At 44.5% G+C, this 26,473-nt stretch overlaps 1 protein-coding gene across 1 annotated transcript; it reads left to right on the top strand.

The window, feature by feature from the left end:
- The first annotated feature begins 473 nt into the window (after positions 1-473).
- On the top strand, positions 474-1,874 carry LOC140997974 (zinc finger BED domain-containing protein 5-like). The gene has a single exon (XM_073468072.1). It carries the CDS (start codon positions 474-476, stop codon positions 1,872-1,874), a length of 1,401 nt encoding a protein of 466 aa, XP_073324173.1.
- The last annotated feature ends 24,599 nt before the right edge of the window (positions 1,875-26,473 follow it).

The raw sequence follows: 26,473 nt of genomic DNA, 5'->3' as shown, positions 1-26,473 counted from the left end.
AGACTAAATAACACTGCTAGCATAACATGGACAAATTTTTGACGCAGCTCCCACGTAAACGCAAAGCAGAGGATGAAGCATCACCAGATGTGCTTCCAAAGCAATTTCCTTCCAAGGCAAAGACAAGAAAATATAACGACACATATCTTGCCTTTGGCTTCACCTGTACAACGGTGGGTAATGAGGAGAGACCGCAGTGTGTTGTCTGTCGTAAAGTGCTAGCTTGTGACAGCTTGAAGCCGAACAAGCTAAGACGCCACTTGGAGACAAATCATCCAGAGCACAAAGACAAGCCAGTTGACTTTTTCCGACAAAAACAAGTAAACTGCCGTGCTCAACAGTCTCTCTTTACTAAAGCTGCATCCGTGCCGGCAAATGCTCAACTCGCCTCATATAAAGTTGCCTACCGAGTGGCGCAGTGTAAAAAGCCGCACACAATAGCGGAGGAATTAATACTTCCCTGTGCTATGGACATGGTTTCAATTATGTTTGATGACTCTACAGCCAGCAAACTAAGGGCTATTCCTCTGTCCAACAACACCATCGGCAGGCGCATTTATGACATGTCAAAGGACATCGAGGAGCAGCTTAATGATAAGGTGCGAGACGGCTGCTTTTCCCTGCAGATGGATGAAGCCACTGACAGTAACAAAGACTGTTTATTGATAACTTATGTCAGATTCATAGATGGAGATGACATGAGGGAGGAATTGCTTTTCTGCAAACAAATTCCTGGCAGAGCCACAGCAGAAGAACTCTTTAAAATCATTGACACTTACTTGAAAGAGGCCAATCTGAAATGGGAAGACTGTGTGGGGATCTGCACCGACGGGGCGCAGGCTATGGCTGGGAAACAGGGAGGGCTGCAAGCGCTCATCAAGCGCGTCTCCCCCAATGCGCAGTGGACGCACTGCATGATACACCGCGAAGCACTTGCGTCTAAACAGCTGAGTCCCGAGCTGAATGATGTAATGACCCACGTCATTGCCACAGTGAACTACATAAAAACAAGACCTGTCAAAGCCCGGATTTTTTCGGCACTGTGTGAGGAAATGGGCTCCGACCACACAGCTGTTCTGTTCCATAGCGAGTCCCGATGGCTGTCACGTGGGAAAGTGCTGTCCAGGGTCTTTGAACTGCGAGATGAAATCCGCATCTTTTTGGAGGAAGAGGGCAGCGATCTTGCCCACAACTTTCACTGTAACAAGTTCCTCATGAAACTTGCATACCTCAGTGACATTTTTCTGAAACTCAACGAAGTGAATTTACAGTTGCAGGGCACAAATACACACCTCCCACATCTGGCAGATAAAATCACATCATTCACCAGAAAACTTGAGATGTGGCTGCAGCGAGTGAAAGTTGGACGTGTGGACTCATTTGAGAACCTGAAATCATTCATTGAAGACAACCAGCTGCAGAACACAGTGATCCCATGCATGGAAGCACACATCTCTGCCCTTCAGAAACATTTCCAGAGATATTTCCTGATGCAGGATCCCAAAAAATATGATTGGATCCGTGATCCCTTCAGTGCATCACCACCTGCCGACTTAAGCACATCAGAGGAGGAACAGTTCATTGATGTCACCTCTGACTCAACAATGAGGCTGCAGTTTCAGTCAAAAACACTGGCTGCATTTTGGATTGGAGTGGAGAAAGAGTACCCACTTCTTGGCAAGAGAGCCCTGGCCATACTCCTTCCTTTTGCCACATCCTACCTATGCGAGATAGGGTTTTCTGCTGTGGCCTCCATCAAAACCAAGTACAGATCAAAGCTGGACATTGAGAATGAACTCAGAGTGGCAATCTCAAAATTGCAACCCAGATTTGACAAGATCTGCAGCATGAAGCAGGCCCACATCAGTCACTGAAAAGATGTGAGGATTAAAGGTGCCATTTTTGCACAACAAACCTTTGGGTTTTTGTTCTTGTTTTCCTCTCAGGGAGTTGGTCATGTTTTAAAACCCATTTTTGCAGAGAAGCAATTTTTTAAAAAATGCATTAAATGTTAAATATATAAAAAAGAAACCTGTTACACTGAACATAATTACACAGTTAAGGTGCTTGAAAACTGTTACACTTATTACAATCTGCAGTTTATGGCAGTTCACTTTTATTTTTTCAACAAAAAAAAAAGGTTGAGGTTTGACACCTATTACAAACTGCAGTTTATGGCAGTTCACTTTTATTTTTTCAACAAAAAAAAAAAGGTTGAGGTTTGACACCTATTACAAACTGCAGTTTATGGCAGTTCACTTTTATTTTTTCAACAAAAAAAAGATGTTGAGGTTTGTATTAATTACAATGTGTGAAATAAACTGCAATGGACTCTGAGCAAAAATTTCTTATGTGCCAAAGGGGGGCCCAGCAGAAAAAGTTTGGGAACCACTGCTTTAACCTATCAGTTTACCGAGACAATTAATAAAAGTAGAGGACACTAGTGAGCCAACACTGAAGCATCTGAAAAGCAGTGTGTGGAAGTGTTTGGGGTTTTACAGAGTAGAAAGCGAAATTACCAACAAAGATAAAGCTTGCTTGCCTTACTCTATACCCACAACAAATTGCAGGACCCAAGTGAGGCAGTATAGGTGCCAGAAACAAGTGGAACAATGCCAACTGCATAACCTCATCCAAGCATCTATTCAAGACTCCTCTAAAGATTCTACTGAGGGGTGACACTCTGACCACCAACTGATGGGCAACTGGCCACTCATGCTTATGTGGCCATCACAGCTCAATGCATCTCAGACTAACACCGCTGAACAGAATAGACAAAGTTTAATCCAAAAACAGATTCGGTACACAGGTAATCAGTCCAAGACAGGCAAACAAATCCAAAGGGGGTCAGGCAGAGGCATGGTCGGAGAAACAGGCAAAAAGTCAGGTAATCAAAAAACACTCAGAACTCTAGGAAATGGCTGGAACGTTAGACAAGCTAAGACCAACTGGCACAGGAGTTGGGGGAGAGACACAGGTGAAACACATCAGGGCGGTACAGGTAATCACACAGGAGGTAAGGACACAGGGGCAGGAAGTGACGGACCTAGAAACCACCTAGAGACAACAGGGTGAGTAACAAAATAAAACACAGGAAGCAAAAGACAGAAACTGCCAAAATAAGAGGGAAACACTTAACTGGGGAGCTATGACAGTACCCCCCACCTCAATGGCCGACACCTGGTGGCCTAGGATCCCCTGGATGCTCACGGTGGAAGTCCTGGATAAGGTCAGGGTCCATGATGTGCTGGGCAGGCACCCAGGAGCGTTTCTCCGGACTGTAGCCCTCCCAGTCGACCAGGTACTGGAACCCACGTCCCCGTCAGTGAACAGCCAAAAGCTTGCGTACAGTGAAGACAGGACCTCCGTCCACAAACCGCGGGGGAGGCGGGGGTCTGGAGGCAGGGACCAACGCGCTTTCTCTGGAGGGTTTCACCTGGCTGATGTGGAATGTTGGGTGCACCCTCATGGTCCTGGGGAGTCTAACCCTTACAGCAACAGGGTTAATCATTTTTGAGAAAGGAATTGGTCCCACAAACCTGGGGGCAAGCTTCCTGGCCTCCACACGGAGGGATAGGTTCTTTGAAGAAAGCCACACCTTTTGTCCCTCCTGATAACTGGGTCCCTTGGAGTGTCGCCTGTCTGCCGCCACCTTACTGTCATGTGAAAAAATTAGGACACCCCATTAAATATTCAGTTCTTTATTAAGAAATGTTCACATATTGATGTCTAATCTTGTTTTTATTTATCTCTGGAAAAGAAAGTGATTTAATTGCAGGTAAACAACAAAAATTAACCTTGTTTTACTCATTAAACAAAAGATATCAACAAAAATGCGTATTCTAACTGAGGAAAAAGTTAGGACACCCTACCCCCTAATCAGTGCCAGCCCTGACCAATTTGGTGCCCTAGGCAAGATTTTGGCTGGCGCCCCCTCGCATCGCAGTCAATTTCACAATCAATTTTCATACACTCACACAGAAATTACATGTATGTATTCAAGATTTTATTTCTTTTAAGTCAAAAATATCACACCAAATAAAAACTGAAGAAAGAAACAAGTGGTAAATTAAAAATACAATATAAATAAGGTATTGCACAAACATATTAAAGAATATTCTATTTACATACAAAATAAAAACAGTCTGTATTCTTTGGGAGGAAACCTTTTGCAGCACAAGCAGTGCAAGCTATCATTCTTTTTTGAGTACATCAGCCAGCTTCTTTTGATTTTTTCCCCACTGACTAAGACTCTGGTAAAAAAGTCATGTGGACACTTTCTCCCATCTTTGTTTTAGACTTAGACTTAGACTTAGACTTAGACTTCACTTTATTGATCCCGTTGGGATGACTCCCTCAGGGAAATTGAATTTCCAGCAGCATACAGTTCACAATAAACTCTTAGCTAAAAATAGAAAATAAAGATAGGAATAGAACAAAATACAATAGAATACAATACAAATAAAATAAAATAAAATAAAATGAAATAGGATAAATAAAATAAAATAAAATAAATATAAATGTAGAGGACTGTATATGTGTTATTGTACAGAAATTATTGCACGAAAGTAAGAGTGTCCAGGTATGTATGTGAATAAATAGATACATAGATAAATAAGTTATTGCACAGTGACACAGTATTGCAGTATTGCCGGGTATATCTATTTCCTCCTCCCCCCAAGTGAGGAGTTGTACAGCCTGATGGCATGAGGGACAAAGGAGTTCTTAAGTCTGTTGGTCCTACACTTGGGAAGGAGCAGTCTTTCACTGAACAGGCTCCTCTGGTCGCTGATGACGGTGTGCAGAGGGTGGCTGGTATTGTCCATAATATCCAGCAGTTTTTCCAGTGTCCTCCTCTCTGCCACCGTCACCAGAGGGTCGAGCTTCATGCCGACCACAGAGCCAGCCCGCCTGATCAGTTTATCCAGTCTGGATGTGTCCTTCTTGGATGTGCTGCCCCCCCAGCACACCACAGTGTAAAAGAAGACACTGGCAACCACAGACTGGTAAAACATCCACAGCAGTTTGCTGCAGATGTTGAAAGACCGCAGTCTCCTTCGGAAGTACAGCCTGCTTTGCGTCTTCCCATACAGGTGGCTGGTGTGTGTTGTCCAGTCCAGTTTATTATCCAGCCACAGCCCGAGGTATTTGTATGAGTCCACAGCCTCCACCTCAGGTCCCTCTAGCAGGACTGGTCGCGGTTTTGGTCTAGACCTCCTAAAGTCAATGACCAGTTCCTTCGTCTTAGAGGTGTTGAGCTGTAGGTGGTTGGTGCGACACCAGACAGCAAAGTCCCCCACCAGACTCCGATACTCCTCCTCTCTGTCATCCCTGATGCATCTAACGATGGCTGTGTCATCGGCGTACTTCTGTATGTGACACAGCTCCGAGTTGTAGCAGAAGTCCGAGGTGTACAGGGTGAAGAGAATGGGGGCCAGCACTGTTCCCTGGGGGCTCCAGTGCTGCTGACCACAGTGTCAGACGCAATACCTCGGACTTCTGCTACAACTCGGAGCTGTGTCACATACATTTGTACACATACATTTCGTTTTTGGGAAATGTGTAACTGTTTTTTATTTGAAATAGTCCTCTGTGAACTAACTCCTTTCTTACTTTGTCAGTTAGAAGAGATGGCCAGTCAACAGGGTCTATTGGTGCAGCCTTTAGTCCTGTGTCACTCTGGTGTGCTGAGGTAGAGGACAGGAACACCTGATGCTGTGTCACTGGCGGTGGTGGTGAAATATTTATAGAAGAGAAGTATATGTGACCACTGGATGTTACATTTTAATAAAAAACAGATGCTTGGTGTGTGCTATACATAAGACTAATATAGACTTATAATGAAAATAAGATGAGATTCATTCAACTTTATCGTCATTGCAATGCAATTCAGTCTAACCAGAGTGCAAAAAGCAGTAAAGTGCAGTGACATATATATATATATATATATATATATATATATATATATATATATATATACATATATATATATATATATACACATATGTATATATGTATATATATATATATATATATATATATATATATATATATATATATATATAGATAGATAGATATGTAGTCTATGAATGATATGGGAAAGCTAAGATATGGAGTAATAACAGTAATACACTTTAACTGCACTTTAACACTGATGTAAACTTTAACAAACATAAACTGTGACACAATAAACCAAAGGCTTACAACTGCCCTATTACTTATAAAGGGGATGGAAAACTAATAGCATTGTAACTGACATACAAGCAGGAAAACACAGCCAACAGGTTAAAATAACACCTGAACAGGCCTGACGTTAACTTTCCAAATGTCCCTGATGAATTTAAGGTGAAGTAACATTAACTTACGTCGACTCAGCTATTTACTGATTATTAAACAATGCTGCTTTCGTCCAAAGTAAGCTAGCAAGTTAACACTCTGCTCCAACAACGGTAACCACGATGCATTAAACTATTAATTTCATTCACTTCAACACATTGACGTTACTGTACCTCTTTCTTTTTCACGTGTTTCTTCCTCTTCTTTCCTTCTTTTCCTTCCCTGGGCGCCGGATGGTTTCAGTCTTTTGGACATTGTGGTTCCGTACAGTATCAATAAATGTCTCTCTTGGGTCATGGTCCGGTCAGATTCAGGCAGCTCGCCTCTCGACCCCACCCCCCACCCTCACAGAGGGCAGGTACAGTGCAATGAGCCAGCCAGGAACCCAGAAAAAAGGCCTCTCCATTATTTAATAGGCTTTGCTATGAAGTTATGATGCTGTGGGCTTATATAATATTTCAAAATAATAGTTGTAATAGCACTGGTAAAAAATACTATTTTTTATTTTATTTTTTATTTTTTTCTCCCCCCGTTTGCGCGATCTGGGCTTTGACTTGCCATTCCAGGACTCCATTTCTTAGTTTTCAGCCAGTCCCTGGTGGATTTACTGGTATGTTTTGGGTCATTGTCATGTTGCAGGGTCCAGTTCCGCTTCAGCTTAAATTTTTTTACAAATGGTCTCACATGTTCTTCAAGCACCTGATACATGGTAGAATTCATGGTGGATTCTATGATGGTGGGCTGGCCAGGTCCTGCAGCAGCAAAGCATCCCCAAACCATGACACTTCCACCTCCATGCTTCACAGTTGGTATGAGGTTCTTTTCCTGGAATGCTGTATTTGTTTTACGCCAAAAACATGTCCTCTGTTCTGGTGTCCAAATAATTCAATTTTAGACTCATCTGTCCAAAGAACATTATTCCAGGAGTCCTGCTCTTTGTCTATGTTCTCTCTGGCAAACTTCAGTCTGACCTTCATGTTTTTCTTAAAGAACAAAGGTTTCCTCCTTGCACACCTTCCATGAAAGTTAAACTTGTGTAGTCTCTTTCTGATTGTAGAGGCATGCATTTTCACATCAACAGTAGCAAGAGCCTGCTGTAGGTCCCATGATGACATTTCCACTTGTAGACTATTTTCCGGACAGTGGAATGGCTGATTTCAAATTCTTTTGAGATCGTTTTAAATCCCTTACCAGACTCATTAGCTGCTACAATCTTCTTTCTGAAGGCCTCAGACAGCTCTTTCGATCTCACCATGGCGTTCACTCTCACTTCAACAGTCAGGAGCACACCAAACTAAATGTCTGAGATTTAAATAGGGCAAGCCTCCTTCAAAATGCTGAGTAATGATGTTCTAATCATGTGCGCCTGATGTGATAAACCTGTGTGTGATTTTAGCCATTTTTAGTGGGAATAAATGTAGGGAAGTCCTAATGTGTTCCTCATCAGAAATTGCATTTTTTTAAAATTACATTTTACAGAAAGTTTTAAAAAGTCTTTTCTTCAGTTTTAATTGTTTAGGTATATTACTTGAATCTCTCAGTACTGTTAAAATTGATATTAAATATCCATATGTCCAAATATGTTAAAAAACACACAGGCTTTCATAGAGTGTCCTAATTTTTTCACATGACTGTATACTGGTCTGAGTGGCGCAGTAGAGAGCATCTGGCGATGGCCCATGTTCGGCGGCAGCGGTGGACCAGGGCAAGGGCTGATGGGACGTTGACCTCCTTTTCCACGGAAGGGAAGAGAGGAGGCTGGTAGCCGTAGACACAGTGGAAAAGTGAAAAACCAGAGGAGGAGCTGGGGAGGGAGTTGTGGGCATATTCTGCCCAGATGAGTTGTTTACTCCAGGAGCCGGGGTTCTGGGTGGCGAGGCAACGAAGGCTGGTCTCCAGGACTTGGTTTAAACGTTCCGTCTAACCGTTGGACTGTGGGTGTTAACCTGAGGACAGGCTGGCCGTGGCTCCCAGGAGCGGACAAAAGGTCTGCCAGAACTGTGCCACAAACTGGGGACCCCGGTCAGAGACAATATCTTTAGGCAGACCATGGAGACGAAACACGTGTTACAGCATTACGTCCGCCGTCTCCTCGGCTGAGGGTAATTTCGGCAGGGGAATAAAGTGAACCATTTTAGAGAAACGGTCTACGACTGTGAGAATGGTTGTGTTACCTTCTGAAGGTGGGAGTCCGGTGACAAAGTCCACAGAAATGTCCGACCAGGGCCGTCGTGGCACAGGGAGAGGGCGAAGCAGGCCTGAAGCAGGGCGACGGGAGGTCTTGCACCGTGCACACACAGGGCAGGCAGTTACGTAGTCCGTAACTTTGTTTTGTCACAAAGAGGGTACGTTTAACTCCCGGGTGGCAAGAGAGTTGGGAAGCGTGAGCCCAGTGAATGACCTGTGATTGGAGATCAGGGACAAATAAACGATTCGGCGGACAGCCGACTGGTGGTGGATTATTAACATTAGCTTGCAAAACCTGGTCTTCTATTCCCCAGGAAACAGCCCCCACTATGTGGGACGGAGGGAGAATAGTGGTGTCAGATTGTTTGTTACTCTCGGCTGAAAACAGACGAGACAGAGCATCAGGTTTAGTGTTCTTGGAGCCAGGATGGTAAGACAGGGTGAAATTAAAGTGGGTAAGGAAAAGAGCCTGCCTTGCTTGTCGAGCATTAAGTCTCTTGGCCTTCTTCAGGTACTCTAGGTTCTTGTGATCTGTCCATATGAGAAAAGGACTCTGTGCTCCCTCCAGCCAGTGCCGCCACTCCTCTAGTGCCACCTTCACCGCCAGCAGTTCTCTGTTCCCCACATCGTAATTTCTCTCTGCAGGGGAACGTTTTTTTAGAGAGATAAGCACAGGGGTGCAAACGACCGTCTGCTGCAGACCTCTGGGAAAGGACTGCCCCTATGCCAACGTCCGAGGCATCCACCTCCACAATAAACTGGCGTTCAGGATCTGGCAAGGTGAGTATGGGAGCAGAAGAGAAACTCTTCTTGAGAGAAGTGTAGGCGGCGTCAGCATGGGTAGTCCACTGGAAAAGAGTCTTAGGAGAGGTTAGAGCATGTAAAGGTGCAGCAATAGAGCTAAAATTTCTGATGAACTTCCTATAGAAATTAGCGAAGCCCAAAAATCGCTGCACCTCCTTCCTTGAGGTGGGAATCGGCCATTCGGCCACTGCCCTCACCTTCTCCTGATCCATCGCCACTTTACCTTGGGTGACCATGAAACCGAGGAAGGACACAGAGTCAACGTGAAATTCACACTTCTCGGCCTTGACATAGAGCTGGTGCTGGAGGAGACGCTGCAGGACCTGGCTGACATGCTGGATGTGTGACTGCTCGTCGGGAGAGAAGATGAGGATATCATCCAGGTAGACAAACACAAAATTATTCAACAAGTCTCTAAGGACGTCATTTACCAGTGCCTGGAAAACTGCTGGTGCGTTAGTTAGGCCAAAAGGCATCACCAGATACTCATAATGGCCGCTGGGGGTTTTAAAAGCAGTCTTCCACTCATCCCCCTCCCTGATTCTGACCAAATGATAGGCATTGCGGAGATCTAATTTGGTGAACCACTTGGCTCCTTGTAATAGTTTGAAAGCGGAAGAGATCAAAGGGAGGGGGTACCTGTTCTTAATGGTGATGTCATTGAGTCCTCTGTAATCGATGCAGGGCCGTAGAGATTTATCTTTCTTGTCTACAAAGAAGAATCCTGCCCCGGCAGGTGAGGAGAGCCAGGGGTGACCTAAAACTAGTGAGTGCTGAGGAGCCTTGAACACATGAAAACTAAGTCTCTCCGTGTGGGAGTCTGGAAAAGAGAGGAGGAGAGACTAAGTGTGATGGGTGACCTTACAGATAAGTCTGCCGTCCAGTGCGAAAGCCTCGATGGGTCTCTGGAGCCGATAAGTCTTTAGCCTGAGAGAACTAGCAAGAGAAAAGTCCATGAAATTAGCCTGAGAGAACTAGCAAGAGAAAAGTCCATGAAATTAGCATCTGAGCCTCAGTCGATAGACACTGGGGTTACAACAGTTTGTGAAGGAGAGGCAAGGGTGACTGAGACTTGCAGTTTTGCAGGATTAGAAATGGATAAGGTACTGCTAGTGAGCACCCTTACCTCGCTGGGTGGTGTGGAGTTTCTCAGCCGGCGTCCTCCCTGCCGCAGTCGCATCAGAGCTTGTGCTGCCTCCCGGCTGGGGGCAGTCTACTGGAAGATCTGGGTAAATGCCTTGGTGAACAGAGCCAGAGAATTGCAGATGGCGGTACCTCGGCTCCATTCGGCTGTGGCCCAAGCCTCGGCTCGACCCGTCAGGTGGGAGATAATATACGCCACCCTGGATCGGTCGGAGGGAAAAGCAGCAGCCTGGAGGTCGAAGTGGAGTTCACACTGCGTGAGGAAGGCAGTGCAATCCCCCGAGGCCCGGGGAAAACGGCAGGCTTGGAGAGATGAAGAGGCACGGGAGGAGACAAAGGAGCGGTGTATCCAGCTGGAGACGCCGCGGCGCTGGTGGCGGGAGGCGCTGGTGGCGACCCATTGACGACATGAAATTCTCCTGTCTTTCAGAGAGTCCCCGAATCTCATGACTCAGGACGCTGATGTGGTCATCTTGACTCTGAATCTTCTGTGCATGCGCCTGCAGCACAGAACCAGCGTCCACTGGGTCCATTCTGGCCAGTTCGTTCAATCAAGACTGAACAGAGGGTGGACCCTATATGCAGGACACAGATCTCAGAGTAGACAAAGTTTAATCCAAAAACGGGTTCAGTACACAGGTAATCAGTCCAAGACACGCAAACAAATCCAAAGGGGGTCAGGCAGAGGCAGGGTCGGAGAAACAGGCAAAAAGTCAGGTAATCAAAAAACACTCAGAACTCAGGAAATGGCTGGAACGTTAGACAAGCTAAGATGAACTGGCACAGGAGTTGGGGGAGACAGACTACTTAAGCACACAGGGGGGTGAGACGATGAGACACAGGTGAAACACATCAGGGCGGGACAGGTAATCACACAGGAGGTAAGGACACAGGGGCAGGAAGTGACAGACCTAGAAAAGAGACAACAGGGTGAGTAACAAAATAAAACACAGGAAACAAAAGACAGAAACTTCCAAAATAAGAGGGAAACACTTAGCTGGGGAGATATGACAGACAGCCCCAGTCTCCACCATGACTGCACAGATGGTTTTGTATCATGATTATCTGCTCAGCGTGGCCTGCTAGTTTTCTACATTTTGTGTTGCGTGATCAGCCTATTGAATTGACATGCTATCAATACTTTGAATATTAAATTAAAAAAAATCAATACCCCCTGATGTTCAATGATAGATTGAATTTTGAATTACTCATATCAGACCTAATGCACAATGAATGTTTCTCACTGCATTTTTTTATTTTATTTTATTTTTTTTACCTCTTTGCTGCTCCCTACTCTACTCTACTCCGTTGGCAGGGAAAGGGTTATGTTCAATAAACTGTTTTGTTTTAATGAGTATGGTGGCTCTTTTTCAATGTATATTGCTGCAGGGTTGTGTGCTATCTGTGTTCCCTCCACACTGTGCATGCTGGCCAGACTTCGGCCCGTCATTCTGAAAAGAAATAAAGTGTGTCCCAGCTCAGCGGCTGGATCCTCCAAAGTCTGCATTTCTAGTCGTCATTACCTGCCAGGCCCTTCCATTTTTCAAAGAGCCAAGAAATGCAGTTATCATTTGCCTACAACCACTTCATTCTTTGTGGTCATGTTTATCATGCTGGGTTCAGACTACACAATGTTTTTCATCATAAACTCTTGACTTGACTTGGCTGAATCATGGTCTGAATGGGACCATCATAATAAATCAAGTGAGAAGTACTGTCATTTTCTCATGAGCTTATATATAATTGGACCTCTTTTTGCAACCAGTGTTGTCACCCTTGCTGACCTTTTAAAAGAATGCAGGTCGAAGGCACCTCTACATGGGCTTCACTTTTCATTCACTTTTCCATATTTCATCCAATCAATGGCAACATGGCAACATGACAGACAACATTGGCCCCCGACCAGTTGTAGCTTGTAGTCTGTGTCAGAAAAAGGCCGCTTTAAGGTCCCTTTTAACAAAATGATGGTCCAACCACAATAGCACTTCAGTGCAAAGGTGTATTTATTTCGTCCGTGCAAAACAGTGACAAAAAGAACAGAAGCCACAATGGATCCACAAGTATATTCAAAAGAATGAGAAAACACAAAAAAAAAAACACTATTATAGATACTGTCTCTCACAGGCTCAGAGTTCCTACTCCCTCTAGGACCCAGCCTCAACTCAATTTCCCAGGTTTCCTCAGCCGGTTTTATGCCCTGTAACCACATCCCCCATGGCCCAAACCAAAAATGCAGGGATGTCATATCAGCACACATTAATGAGTTACCAGGTAAAGATAACACAGACAGCAATCACACAACATGAAAACCATGTCTCTTTAGCAAATGTCTGAAAAACACCTAAATTTCATGTCTTCCTTCTTCACATATGCCCTGGCCAGTTTATTACCTCAGTTATTTCCCCCTCCCCGTGAGCTCACCTAAATTATCATTTTCCCGGGACTATTTCCCTTAAAAAGCCTCACTAGAGCGCTAGTTCAGTTTGTCCCGACGCAGCACCCATACCCCGGAAGTGCAACCACGGAGACGGGACCAAACACAGAGGAAGAGAGCCGCGTCTGCCGGTCTAACATGATAAGTACCCGTCAAAACTGCATAATTGCTGTACTCAGTTTCAACTAATAAACCAACGTATGATTGACTTATGGCTCTCGTCATTTTATTTCACAGAGGGTTATGTGTGTGTGTTTTCTGAAAGGGTTAGCAATTAGCTGCTAAACGGTGTGTGCACTCACTGCTGCAGCTAACAAACAGAGGGGAGATTACATGTGTGTTATGCGGGGGAGGCTGCCGTGTTCAGTGACAGAGCCCACTGTCACATTTACCCCCTTCTCTTCCTGATTGGCGAGAATCGGCAATCGGGAAAGGTAATCTGCTGTTACATTCTGCTTCCCCGCTTTATGCCTTATGTTAAACCTAAATGGTTGTAGAGCCAAGTACCATCGTGTCACCCTTGCATTCCGGTCCTTCATTGACTGGAACCAGGTCAAGGCCCGATGATCTGTGTCTAGATCAAACTCTCTTCCAAGCAGATAGTAACGCAGGCTGTCCAAGGCCCACTTCATGGCAAGGCATTCCTTTTCAATCGTCGAATACCGGGTTTCCCGTGGCAGCAGCTTTCGACTCAGGTACAGTACCGGTCGCTCTTCACCAAGCTCTCCTTGTGCCAGTACTGCCCCTAGGCCAACAGCAGAGGCATCCACTTGGACCAGAAATCGCTTGGTGAAGTCAGGACTCTGCAGGACAGGTGAAAAGCACAAGCGAGTCTTCAATGTGGCAAATGCTTGATCACAGTCCTTAGTCCATTCTACTGGATTTTTGGCTGCCTTGGTTGTGAGGTCTGTCAGGGGGACTGCTATGGTTGCGAAATCCGGAATGAATCGCCGGTACCAGCCTACCAGGCCTAGGAAGGATCTGACTTGTTTCTTGGTGTGAGGTCGGGGACTGTTGCGGATGGCCTCCTGCTTGTCCACCTGAGGTCGGATCTGGCCTCCACCCAGATGGTATCCCAGATACTGCGCCTCACTCCCTGCCCAGTCGCACTTCCTCTGGTTCAAATTCAAGCCGGCCTTGTGGATTTGGCTTAGGACACGTTGCAGATGATGGAGGTGATTGGCCCACGTGTCGCTATAGATGACCACATCATCGAGGTATGCGGCACAGCAGTCTTCACATCCCTGAAGCACACGGTCCATCAGCCGCTGGAAGGTGGCTGGAGCTCCGTGAAGTCCAAAGGGCATTACAGTAAACTGGTATAGGCCCATCGGCGTCTGGAAAGCAGTGTACTCACGAGATTTCTCCTCCAGTGGTACTTGCCAATAGCCCTTACAGAGGTCTAAGGTGGTGATATACCTGGCACGGCCAATCCTCTCAATCAAGTCATCAATCCGGGGCATTGGATAGGCGTCGAACCTTGACACGGCGTTGAGCTTGCGAAAATCCATACAGACCCGGAGTGTCCCATCCTTTTTGGGCACGATGACCACTGGGCTGCACCATTCACTGCACGAGGCCTCGATGACTCCCAGCTCTTTCATGATCATGATCTCCTTCCTGAAGGGCTCGAGCCGGCTCTCGGGAAGGCGGTAGGGCCTTTGCCGGATGGGTGTGGAATCTTTCAGGTGGATCACATGTTGCAGCACTGACGTCTTCCCTGGTCTCTCCTGGAACAGGCCCGGGTACTTCCTGAACACTTGCTGCAGGTCCACTCGTTGGTCCTCGCTCAGGTGACTTAGATCTGCCGGTCTCTGCTCTTGCCAGGCTCGAATGTCGCATGGGCCTTCATCCTCCTCCAGTTTCCTCGCCATCATGGCTTTGGCTGGACTCTCTTCCCGCTCCTTCCATTCCTTTATTAGATTAACATGGTATGTCTGCTTCTGCTTGCCACGGTCCGGGTGGTGGATTTCATAAGTGACCGGTCCCATCTTCCTGGTGATGGTGTATGGCCCATGCCATTTCGCCAGGAGTTTGCTGGTTGAAGTGGACAGGAGTAATAGGACCTTTTGATTTGGCTGGTACTCCCGCCGTCGAGCGTGTTCGTCATACCAGCGCTTCTGGTTGTGCTGAGCCTTCCTCAGATTCTCCTGGGCCTCCTCACGGTACTGCTCCAGCTGGTCACGCATCTGCAAAACATACTGCACCACTCCTACAGTACCTGGACCGCTGGACGGGGCCTCCCAGTGTTTCTTCAGGAGGTCCAACGGACCCTGCACGGACCTTCCGTACAGCAGCTCAAATGGGGAGAAGCCAGTTGAAGCCTGTGGCACCTCCCGATAGGCAAAGAGTAGAAACGGTAACCATTTATCCCAATCTCTCCCTGTATCACTGACAAATTTTCGCAGCATGTTTTTCAAGGTTTGGTTGAACCGTTCCACCAACCCATCCGTTTGCGGGTGGTATGGTGTTGTGCGGATAGCGGTGATGCCCAGCTGGTGGTGAAGCTGTTTCATTAGGCGCGATGTGAAGTTTGTCCCCTGGTCAGTGAGGATTTCTTCTGGGAAGCCCACTCTAGAAAAGAGCTGTACCAGTGCGCTAATGATCTTTGGTGTGGTAATGGAACGCAAGGGAAAGGCCTCTGGATACCTGGTGGCATAATCACAGATAACCAGTATATACTGGTATCCTGTCTGACTCTTCTCCAGTGGACCTACAATGTCCATGCCAATGCGCTGGAATGGAGTGGAGATCACTGGCAAAGGATACAGCGGGGCTCTGTCAGATTTACGGACAGTTTTAGTGGTTTGACAAATGGGGCATGTGTTGCAGAAGGCCATAACATCAGTGTACATGGCGGGCCAGTAAAAACGTGAGCTGATTCTCTGGTAGGTTTTCTGATGAGCTAAGTGACCTGCCCAAGGAATGGTGTGTGCCAGCTCTAACACGATGTGTCTACACTTTTCAGGTACGACTAGTCGTCGTTTCTCCCCCTCTCTAATGTACAGCACACCACCCTCTACACATAGCACCTCCCCACAATGATTAACAGCACTGACCTCTTCTGTCCCCTTGATCTTAGCAAACAATCGCTGTAATGTTTTATCTTGTGCCTGGAGACTGGCTATATTTTCCGGTATCTCCCAGTTTGGTGCCTTGAGGCTAGTTGCCTCGGGCTCTACCAGTGGTTTCCCCAGGTATTTTTCAATTCGCCGCTGGCGGCGTTGTTTTCTTGGGCCTTTGGTTCCGCCCTCCAGCAGACTATCGCAGAAGTCTGGGAGTGGCTGCAAACCAGCTTTCGCTTGGGCCCGCGTAAGCACAGCACCACTCACAGTATTTGCCATAGGTTCAGTCACCTCCCCGGGTAATGACAACAAATCATGTAGCACAGGCATGTCCCTCCCCAAGATCATGTCTACTGGCAAATCAGACACCACCCCAACATTCAGCAGGTACATTTGGTCATTGATAGTCACAGTAACCTCTGCCATAGGATACCACTTTTGATCCCCATGTACACATTGAACTGGCGTGGTATGGCTATAGCTAATACTTCCCTCTGGAACATAGCACGACTTGATTAGTGTCATTACACTACCAGTGTCCAACAGTGCATGCAAAACTTGGCCATTCACCATGACATTGTAACAGCCAGTAGCATCAGTCTCTTTCTGTTGTCTGTCCTCTTCTCTAGGCACATAACAGTAGCTACTGAACTTTGGCTTCCTTGCTGGACACACAGATGCTTTGTGTCCAGACTGCTGACAATAGAAACAGATAAGTCCCTTACCAGTTCCAGAGGCCTCCCGGTCTCTGCCCGTCTCTCTCCGTCTATTCTCCCAGGACCCGGTGTCACCTCCAGTGCTGTGTCTGTCTCTGCCATCCCGGGTATCTCTAGGCCGAGATGAGAAGTGACGTGGCGGAACCCCTTTGCGTGCATTTAGGTACTGCTGGGCCAGTTTAGCTGCGGACTGTCCATCCTGTGGCTCATGCTCCTTCACCCACATCCGAATGTCTGCAGGAAAGACCTGCAGCAGCTGTTCCAGGATGATGGCTTCTCCGATGTCCTCTTTGCTGAGCTGCTCCGGTCGTATCCACCGCCTGTAGAGTCCCTTGAGCCGATGGTACGTCTCCGTCGGGGTCTCTCCCGGTGGTATGGCTGTCCCCCGAAACCGCTGACGATAGGTCTCAGAAGAGATGTCGAATTTCTGCAACAACGCCTCCTTCAGATCATCGTAGGAATCAGCTTGGTCCTCATCCATCGCTGAGTAAGCTTCCAGGGCTCGTCCAGTCAGCAAGGGCACCAGGCGACAGGCCCACTCCTCTGTTGGCCACTGCCAGGTGCGTGCTATTCTTTCAAAGCGGAGGAGATAGTTTTCAATATCTTCCCCCTGCTGGTAAACTGGCATCTTCGGGTCATGCATATACCCCCTCTCCATGGATGCTCTTTCTTGGCGATATGGCAGAAAGTGGTCGTCATCGGATCGGCCTGCACCTGCAGAGGTCTCTACTGACGCTTGCCTCAGATATGGCTGGGAATGTTGGTCATCATCTCCTCCCGTGGCTCCACCTGATCGTCGTGGTGCTGTCGTTGACAACCTGAACCTTGCGGCAGCTGTGGATGTGCTCTGGATGGCTGGCTCCCGCTGCTGCTGAGGTTCTGGCGGTCTGGCTGGTCGTAGTGTCTCCCGTAGCTCCCGCAGGAACCCCTCCTCTCGTCTCTGCTGTTCATCCATGAAGCACCTCATCAGCCCAAGAAATTCAGCATTTTGATCAGTTGTTGCAGATTGAGCAGATTGGGTCTTAGGTCTGGCCCCTTTTCCTTTCTCCTCTTCTTCGTCTGTGGTGTCCATTGTTTTTCCATCCTCAGGATCAGTCTGTGACCTGAGGGATCTTTTGGCCTTGTTTGCTTGGGCTTTGCGGTTGACCATCCCACCGCTGCCACCAACTGTCAGAAAAAGGCCGCTTTAAGGTCCCTTTTAACAAAATGATGGTCCAACCACAATAGCACTTCAGTGCAAAGGTGTATTTATTTCGTCCGTGCAAAACAGTGACAAAAAGAACAGAAGCCACAATGGATCCACAAGTATATTCAAAAGAATGAGAAAACACAAAAAAAAAAACACTATTATAGATACTGTCTCTCACAGGCTCAGAGTTCCTACTCCCTCTAGGACCCAGCCTCAACTCAATTTCCCAGGTTTCCTCAGCCGGTTTTATGCCCTGTAACCACATCCCCCATGGCCCAAACCAAAAATGCAGGGATGTCATATCAGCACACATTAATGAGTTACCAGGTAAAGATAACACAGACAGCAATCACACAACATGAAAACCATGTCTCTTTAGCAAATGTCTGAAAAACACCTAAATTTCATGTCTTCCTTCTTCACATATGCCCTGGCCAGTTTATTACCTCAGTTATTTCCCCCTCCCCGTGAGCTCACCTAAATTATCATTTTCCCGGGACTATTTCCCTTAAAAAGCCTCACTAGAGCGCTAGTTCAGTTTGTCCCGACGCAGCACCCATACCCCGGAAGTGCAACCACGGAGACGGGACCAAACACAGAGGAAGAGAGCCGCGTCTGCCGGTCTAACATGATAAGTACCCGTCAAAACTGCATAATTGCTGTACTCAGTTTCAACTAATAAACCAACGTATGATTGACTTATGGCTCTCGTCATTTTATTTCACAGAGGGTTATGTGTGTGTGTTTTCTGAAAGGGTTAGCAATTAGCTGCTAAACGGTGTGTGCACTCACTGCTGCAGCTAACAAACAGAGGGGAGATTACATGTGTGTTATGCGGGGGAGCTGCCGTGTTCAGTGACAGAGCCCACTGTCACAGTCTGTCATGCCATGCAGAGATGTACAGGCCACAATAATAATAATAGCTATCATAATTGAAATATGAATTTTAATATTACTAAAAGTATAATAATAATAATAGTAACAATGGAGATGATAGAAGGAGTCAAGCAGGACCAGCCACGATCCATGGAATTTGCGAGACGAGAGTTAACATGCATTAATGAGACATGAATGTGTACAGATAGAGAGGAAGAGAGAGGAGCTCAGTGCATCCTGGGAAATCCCCTGGCAGTGTAAACCTATGGCAACATAGCTAAGAGCCTGTGCAGACGATAACTATACATAACTATCAAAAAGGAACATTTCGAGTCTACTCTTAAACACAGTGAGGGTGTCTGCCTCCCGAATTGACACTGGAAGATGGTTCCACAGGAGAGGAGCTTGATGACTGAAGGCTCTGCCTCCCATTCTACTTTTGGAGACTCTAGGAACCACAAGTAACCCTGCATCCTGAGAGCGCAGCGTTCGAGTGGGGTAACCGGGTACTATTAGGTCTTTAAAATATGCCAGCGCCTGGACATTAAGGGCTTTGTATGTGAGGAAGAGTTTAAAATTTAATTTTGGATTTCACAGGAAGCCAGTGCAGAGAGGCTAATATGGGAGAAATATGTTCTCTAATATGAGTTCTTGGCAGTACACGTGCAGCAGCATTCTGGATCAGTTGGAGAGTCTTTAGAGACTTATTGGGGCAGCCTGATAAAAGAGACTTGCAGTAATCCAGCCTTGAGGTAACAAAAGCGTGAACTAATTTCTCTGCATATCTTCGTGTTCAGTAAAGGCAAAAAAAGAAAGAAAATAAATGACTGTGACCTTTCCTCTGTTTCTCAGTTACTGTATGCCTAGCAGCAGCAACATTATACCTCTTTTGCTTCCCCACGTTCACAGTTGTGCAAAGAAGAGTGCTCCCTGCTCCTATTGGTCAACGTCATGAAAGACAAAAACACGCTAGTCTTTTGTTGGATGTTGTGAAGTTGTCAGCCACTATGATACATTTGGTGCTTCGAGGTAGAATTAAACAATTAATGCTTGTGCAGTAAAAGCGAAAAGGCATTTTCTGGTTTCCCAGCCCACTTTATCAAAGAAGTCAGAAAACGCCATAGAGAGGCGGTCCTGTGTGCTCCTGAACGTACAGAGAGCAGGATCCTACTGTTGGCTGTTTACTGCTCCACATTCATGTGGTAACGTAGAGAGGATTTATTTGTTTGTTTGTTCATTTGCCCGGTTTTGAGGGGCATAGGGGTTTTTGGTACATACCTGATATATTTGTTACTTTTATTGTATTTTCTTATGGCTCAATCTAATGCTTTATCATCTTCTGTAGGTGCAGATATTAAATTACCAGCCTAAAATGTAAAGGCTTGAATAATCCGATTAAACATAGCAAGATTATGTATTATCTGTGACACCTTGACGCTCATATTAGCTGTGTAAAAGAAACTCATTTGAGAAATATAGATGTCCTTAAGGTGAAACGAGGTTTCTAGCGATCGAGAGGTCTCGCTATTCTTTTACATAAGGTCATTCCATTCCTTCACTCCAAAACAATTACTGATCCCACTGGTAGATTTATTATTACATTTATGACAATAGGGTAGCTTTGGGGAATTAGTACACTCCTAATTGGGATGATGACGCCAGATTTATCTTAGTATCACTTAATTTTGGGAGGAGATTTTAATTGTTGGCTCGATACCTCTTTAGACTGCTCTTCCTCTAGTCCAGCTTCTCAATCTAAGTCAGCCACAATTAATAAATTGTTTACGGAATAGTTTAATGTTGTTGATCCCTAGCATCTTTTTAACCCCGTTAAAAGAGGAATATTCGTTTTTCTTCCATGCTCACCATACTTTTACACGTATACATTTCTTTTTGGTAGACTATTGACTATTAGGTTCTGTTTCTGGTTGCAAATATGATCCAATAGTTCTGTCAGACCATGCCTCTGTCTCTATGAATGTTTATTTCAATAAGTGTAGTAATACATGTCCACTCTGGCATCTTAACACTCACTTATTGTTAGAGGAAGATTTTGTCAAATTGTCCACCACCGAACTTTTACTAAATTCTAGGTCCAAATTTTATGAACAGGGAGATAAAACTGGCAAATTACTGGCACATCAGTTGCAAGAGATATCTGCATCACAGTTAATTCCACTAATTAAATCAGGTGTTACATCCGACCCATTGAAAATAAATGAAACTTTTAAGGAATTCTATATGTCGTTATACTCCTCTGACCCACCCTCGCTTCAGTTGACTTCGACTACTTATTTAATAAAATTAACATCCCTACTGTGGATCAGGATGCGCCCAGAGAATTGGAACGTTCTAAATGTGGTCTATAATCCTTCACCAACTACTTTCCCTGAATCCTTGATAGCTGTAGATGTTGAAAAGGCGTTTGATAGAGTGGAATGGGATTGCCTTTTTTTTTTGTTTTGGAAAAATTTGATTTTGGGGTGAAATTTATTTTCTGGATCAAACTATTATATGCATCTCCAGAGGCTTCTGTTAGGACTAATAGTATGTATTTGAGAAACTTTCAAATATATTGTTCAACCAGACAATGAAGCCTGTTAAGCCCTTTATTATTTCCCATAGTAATGGAACTTTTATCAATTGCTTTACGATCACGTCCTGATCTCTGTGGTATAACCAGAAATGGCATAGAGGTGAAGATAACCCTTTATGCAGATGACCTTTTGTTATTTGTATCTGACCTGTCACACTCCATCCCCACAGCGCTTTCAATCTTAGATGTATTTAGTAAGATCTCTGGGTATAACCTGAATGTTGACAAGAGTGCGCTATTTGCTGCTAATGAGCCTGCTAAAGATTTTCCACTTCAAAACCTGCCCTCTAACTCTGAGATTCCACTGGATACGTGTGGATTTTGCTCCGTCGTCCTCGTCCGGCAACCCCCACCAGCTGCGTTTTTGAGTCCACCATGGCGCAGCTCCGCCGAACAGCTGTAGTTACGAAACCGAGGAATTCCCGCGATAATTAGGCTACATAATCACGCATGGCCGCAGTTATAAGTATGTGTTATAAACACAACAACACGAAGTGTTCCCGATTGAAGGATTTGAAGAAGAGCTCGTATTTGTCTCTTTTTTGAGGTTTTTGTGCTTGTATCAACACGGAGTGTTTTATTTTGAAAATTAACCGGATGTCTTGTTGTTGTTTCGTGTCTGACTTCCTGTCTGCTCTGTGCTAAATTCGGCTGAATTGCTGCAATGTGCTGCGGCATCCGCCAGAATAGAAGTCCTGCGTATCTGCTCCGCAGGGCTGCGGACTGCCGGAGCTGGGATGCAGCAGACGCAGCGCAGCGGAACTGGTGGAAGTTAACACATAGACTAGAGTGCAGCCGATCGTTTTAAACGTTTTAAAACTCAGAAAAGTTGACTAATGCACCATTAGGATGAATATTTTCCCTTGTTTTTCATAATTATTTCAGTGCCTGCCAGTCCTTCTCCCTCTCTCCTTTTTGAAGGTGGATAGTCTGGTCTTGAACTTTGTGTGGAATAAAAAGACTACTAGGCTGTGACATCAGATTTTACAGAGGCCCAAGACACTGGGTGGGATGGTGCTTACAAATGTTCAGTTTTATCATTTGGCAGCGAATTTAATAAACTTGCATCTTTGGCTCCGATATGAGGATATTACGACTCCTCCAATTTTGTCAGTTATTGAAGCCAACTCTACTTCTCCGGTAACTTTGAAGGCCTTGTTACATTCACCTCTTATTTTTTCTACCCCTATTTACAAGACAAATGTGATTGTTACCTCCAGTCTTAAAATAAGGGTTTAATTTAGATGCCATTTTGGACTCCAGACACTTTCCATCAGGGGCACCACTTGCAGACATTTTTTGAAACCTCTTCCTTCAGTGAAGGGGGTGATCTCAATCATTTATTTAAATATGTATGGACTCCCATCGTGTCCTCAAGGTCATATGGGAGGCGGACCTGGGGGAGGAAATTCCAGGTGATGTTTGGGAAGAGATTCTTTGGAGGGTTCACAAATCTTCTATTTATACTAAACACAGTTTTATCAAGTGCAAGATTCTACATTATACCAACAAACCCCAGATAACTATAAGCACATGTTCTGGTGCTTTAAGTAAATTTTGGTCCGATGTCTTTGACACTTTTTCTAAGATAATCGGGCAGAGGTTTGCTGCTAATGCTATTACAGCTATGTTCGACGTGCTGCCCTCTTTGCTTAGTTTTCTACTCCTAATAAGGGCATGGTTGCATTCGTTTGGCTAGGAGAATGATACTAGTGAGGTGGAAATCCTCTGTTCCCCCCAGCCATACAAGCTGGATTAAAGAGGTGCTGCACTTTGTCAAACTTGAAAAAAATAGGTTGTCTTTATCTGGATTTTCTAATGCATCTGAAAAGACTTGCCTTTTTGTCATAATAGTACAGCCTGTTCTAATGTCTTGGATTGAGCACAAGTGCTTTGCTTTGTTTGCCTTACTACTACTTACTACTCCCTTTTCTAATTTCTAAATCTGTACCTTTTTTTTCTTTTACTATTAGTAATTATTTACTTGTTTATTTTTATTTGTTTATTTAAGAATATGTATGTACTGGGGGAGGGGTGTTCATAAAAAAAGAAAAGAAAAGATGGTTTGTTGAATGAGTAGCTGTATGGAAATTGAATGTTCATATCTACTTTGGTAATCCAATAAGAAAAGCTTTTTTTTTAAAGAAGAAGAAGGAGAAGAAGAAGAAGAAGAAGAAGAAGACTGGCGCCATTAAAAATCAAAGATTCAGTTAATCAGGAAAAAAGTAGCTTTGTGTAAAAATGATTCATTTTTCTTTCTTTCCTATTTTGCAACCACTCAGAACTATCTTGTGACCCCTTTTGGCGTGTCTGACCCTAAGGTTGAGACCATCTAGGTCACAACATCTCATACAGGAAGCAGCCACAGGTTCAGTCTGGCTGTGTTTGGGCAATGTGCCTCAGACGAACCAGCCTCTGAATGTGGTCACAATGGAAGTGTGAACAAAGATCATCTCTATTTTTCCATTAGTGCAGTGCTTCTCCTGACCAGCAGAGGGGGCAATCATTTAAACACTTTAGCCAATACCTGACCTCCCCAGCATCAGTTCTACACACAACAGGAGGATTAATGTGTTAATGAAAACAGCATCATTCAAAAGATGAAAATCCTCAGCAAGGTGTGTTAGCAACACCAGTCTAAAGTGTGTCCTCCTCCCACCCTGACAAGTTTATTTAGTTTATTTATCCCACATAAATAGATCCTGGCCCTTCACAGCACAACGCTGTGGCCTGACCACAGGATGTGCTCTGGGTCAGGTGTCATGAGAACTGGGCTGCTGGTCCAGACCAGACAGGGCTGAGCCCTTGGTGGCCCCCAACCACCAACCCCTCTGGGGAAATGCAAGTATGTGTCTCAACAGACTGGATATGGCTATTTCCAGACACAATGGCCAGCATTCAAAACACATAGTCATGTCTGTACATATGTACACACACACACACACACACACACACACACACACACACACACACACACACACACACACTATAGGGGAAAACAGGGTCAATTGAGTCTGATGGGAAGATGAAAACCAGTAACCAGTAACTTCAGATCAACATTCTTCCACATGATGTACGTCAAACTGTAGCACTGCTACGGGAAGTGTTTCATCAACAGATATCAAACACCTTCAAAGCAGCAGTAATTATTATTTAGTGTGAATGCTGAAGGCATCATGCTGCTTCTAATCCCTGTGTCTACTATATATTAAACTTTTGAAATATTCAATTTCTGCAAAATTGAGGAATTTTTCTAATTTCGGTCTGCTACTACTTCAGCATACATTCAGCCAGAGAAACTGTTAGGCTATCAAAATGTTCAGCTTTTTAAGCCCATTCAGTTTATTACTTTTCAGCCTTTCTGCCTTTTCAGCTTTTGAAATATTCAGCTTTTTCAGCAAAATTTTTCTCATTCATTTCTATTGGGAAATTTTCAACTTTCGTTCTGCTACTGCCTCAGCAAACATTCAGCTACTAGTTCTCCTACTACTACTTCAACTACTACTACTACTACTACTACTACTGCTACTTGTACTACTACCACTACTTGCACTACTACTACTACTAGTACTTCTACTAATACTACTACTTCTTGTACTACTACGTGTAATAGTACTACTACTTCAACTACTACTACTACTGCTACTTGTACTACTACTACTACTTCTTGTACTACTACGTGTAATAGTACTACTACTTCAACTACTTGTACTACTACTACTACTTGTAGTACTTCTGCTACTACTTCTACTACTACATCTGCTACTATTTCAACTACTCCTTCTTTTAATACTTCTACTACTTCTACTGCTACTTGTACTACTACTTCTACTACTACTACTTCTTTTACTGCTTCTACTACTACATCTGCTACTATTTCAACTACTACTTCTTTTACTACTTCTACTACTATGTCTACTATTACTACTACTTCTACTGCTACTTCAACTACTGCTTCTTCTACAACTTCTACTACTTTGTCTATTACTACTTTTACTAATACTATTACTTGTACTACTACTTGCACTACTACTAGTTCTCTTACAACTACTTCTTTTACTACCACTACTACTACTACTACTACTACTACTACTACTACGACTACATGTACTACTACTTCTACTACTACTACATGAGGGTTTTTCAGCAGTGTAGTGCAATGTATTATAATTTTATGCATTTCAGGCAATCATTTTTCAGTATATTCAGCAGTTTTTTCAAAATCACTTCAGCTGTCAGCATTCACACTCTATTTTCGCAGGAAAAACAAATATTCTAGTTCTATATTAACAATCAATTAAATGACGGTGTGTGATGTGACAGGAAATCGCTCATAATGACACACCCACAGAGAGTTGTCATCCGACTCTGCAAATACACATTATTATTGGTTGTGAATGCTGGAGGCATTCATAATATATGTTCCTCTACTTTCTTCCAAGTCTGATTTTTAGTCTGCTAACTCCTTCCATCTTATTTCAACATATTCCATTCAGAGATATTCAGCGTTTTTTGGCCATTTTTTCCCATTCAAGCAGATGACAGAACGTTCACAAAAAAACAAGCATTTTCAAAGCTTATGTACTCATTTACACTTCCAGATAGAAACTCGATTCAACTTTTTCATGGTATTCATCGTTTTTTGCACAGTCATGTTTCAAATATTAATAACTTTTCAGCCACTTAGGGTGGAATATTCACAGCCAGAGTGGAGGAGTCAACTGAAAGAATGGGGAGGACCTAAAAAATTCCTCATCTTCAACTCGCTCTCATTTCCACAATCTTCACTTCACCTACGTAATTTTAACATCAGTTGAAGGAAAATACGTGCTTGCAAGAATGGGCTTATGGAGGTAATTGGACAAAAACTTTTGTCTCGGTGGGCTTTTAAACAACAGGAGCACTGACCAACTGCTGCATTAAGTCCCATTCAACTGAGAGGTAAAATATCGGGAGGCAGACATTTTTGACTATACACACAGAAATTTCACAAATTGCTTACCAGATTCTCGCTGTTTTAACCATGTCATTATTCAAGTCATAGCAGTTACTGTTTTTGAGGGAGAAGCATGATAATGTGAGGTGAGCCTCAGCTAAAATCACTATTAAATCAACTCTCTCTGTCCA

Source organism: Pagrus major, chromosome 6 (assembly GCF_040436345.1).
Source record: "Pagrus major chromosome 6, Pma_NU_1.0".
Taxonomy (NCBI): domain Eukaryota; kingdom Metazoa; phylum Chordata; class Actinopteri; order Spariformes; family Sparidae; genus Pagrus; species Pagrus major.
The sequence above is the reverse complement of the archived record's forward strand: the minus strand, read 5'-3'. Positions and strand labels throughout refer to the sequence as shown.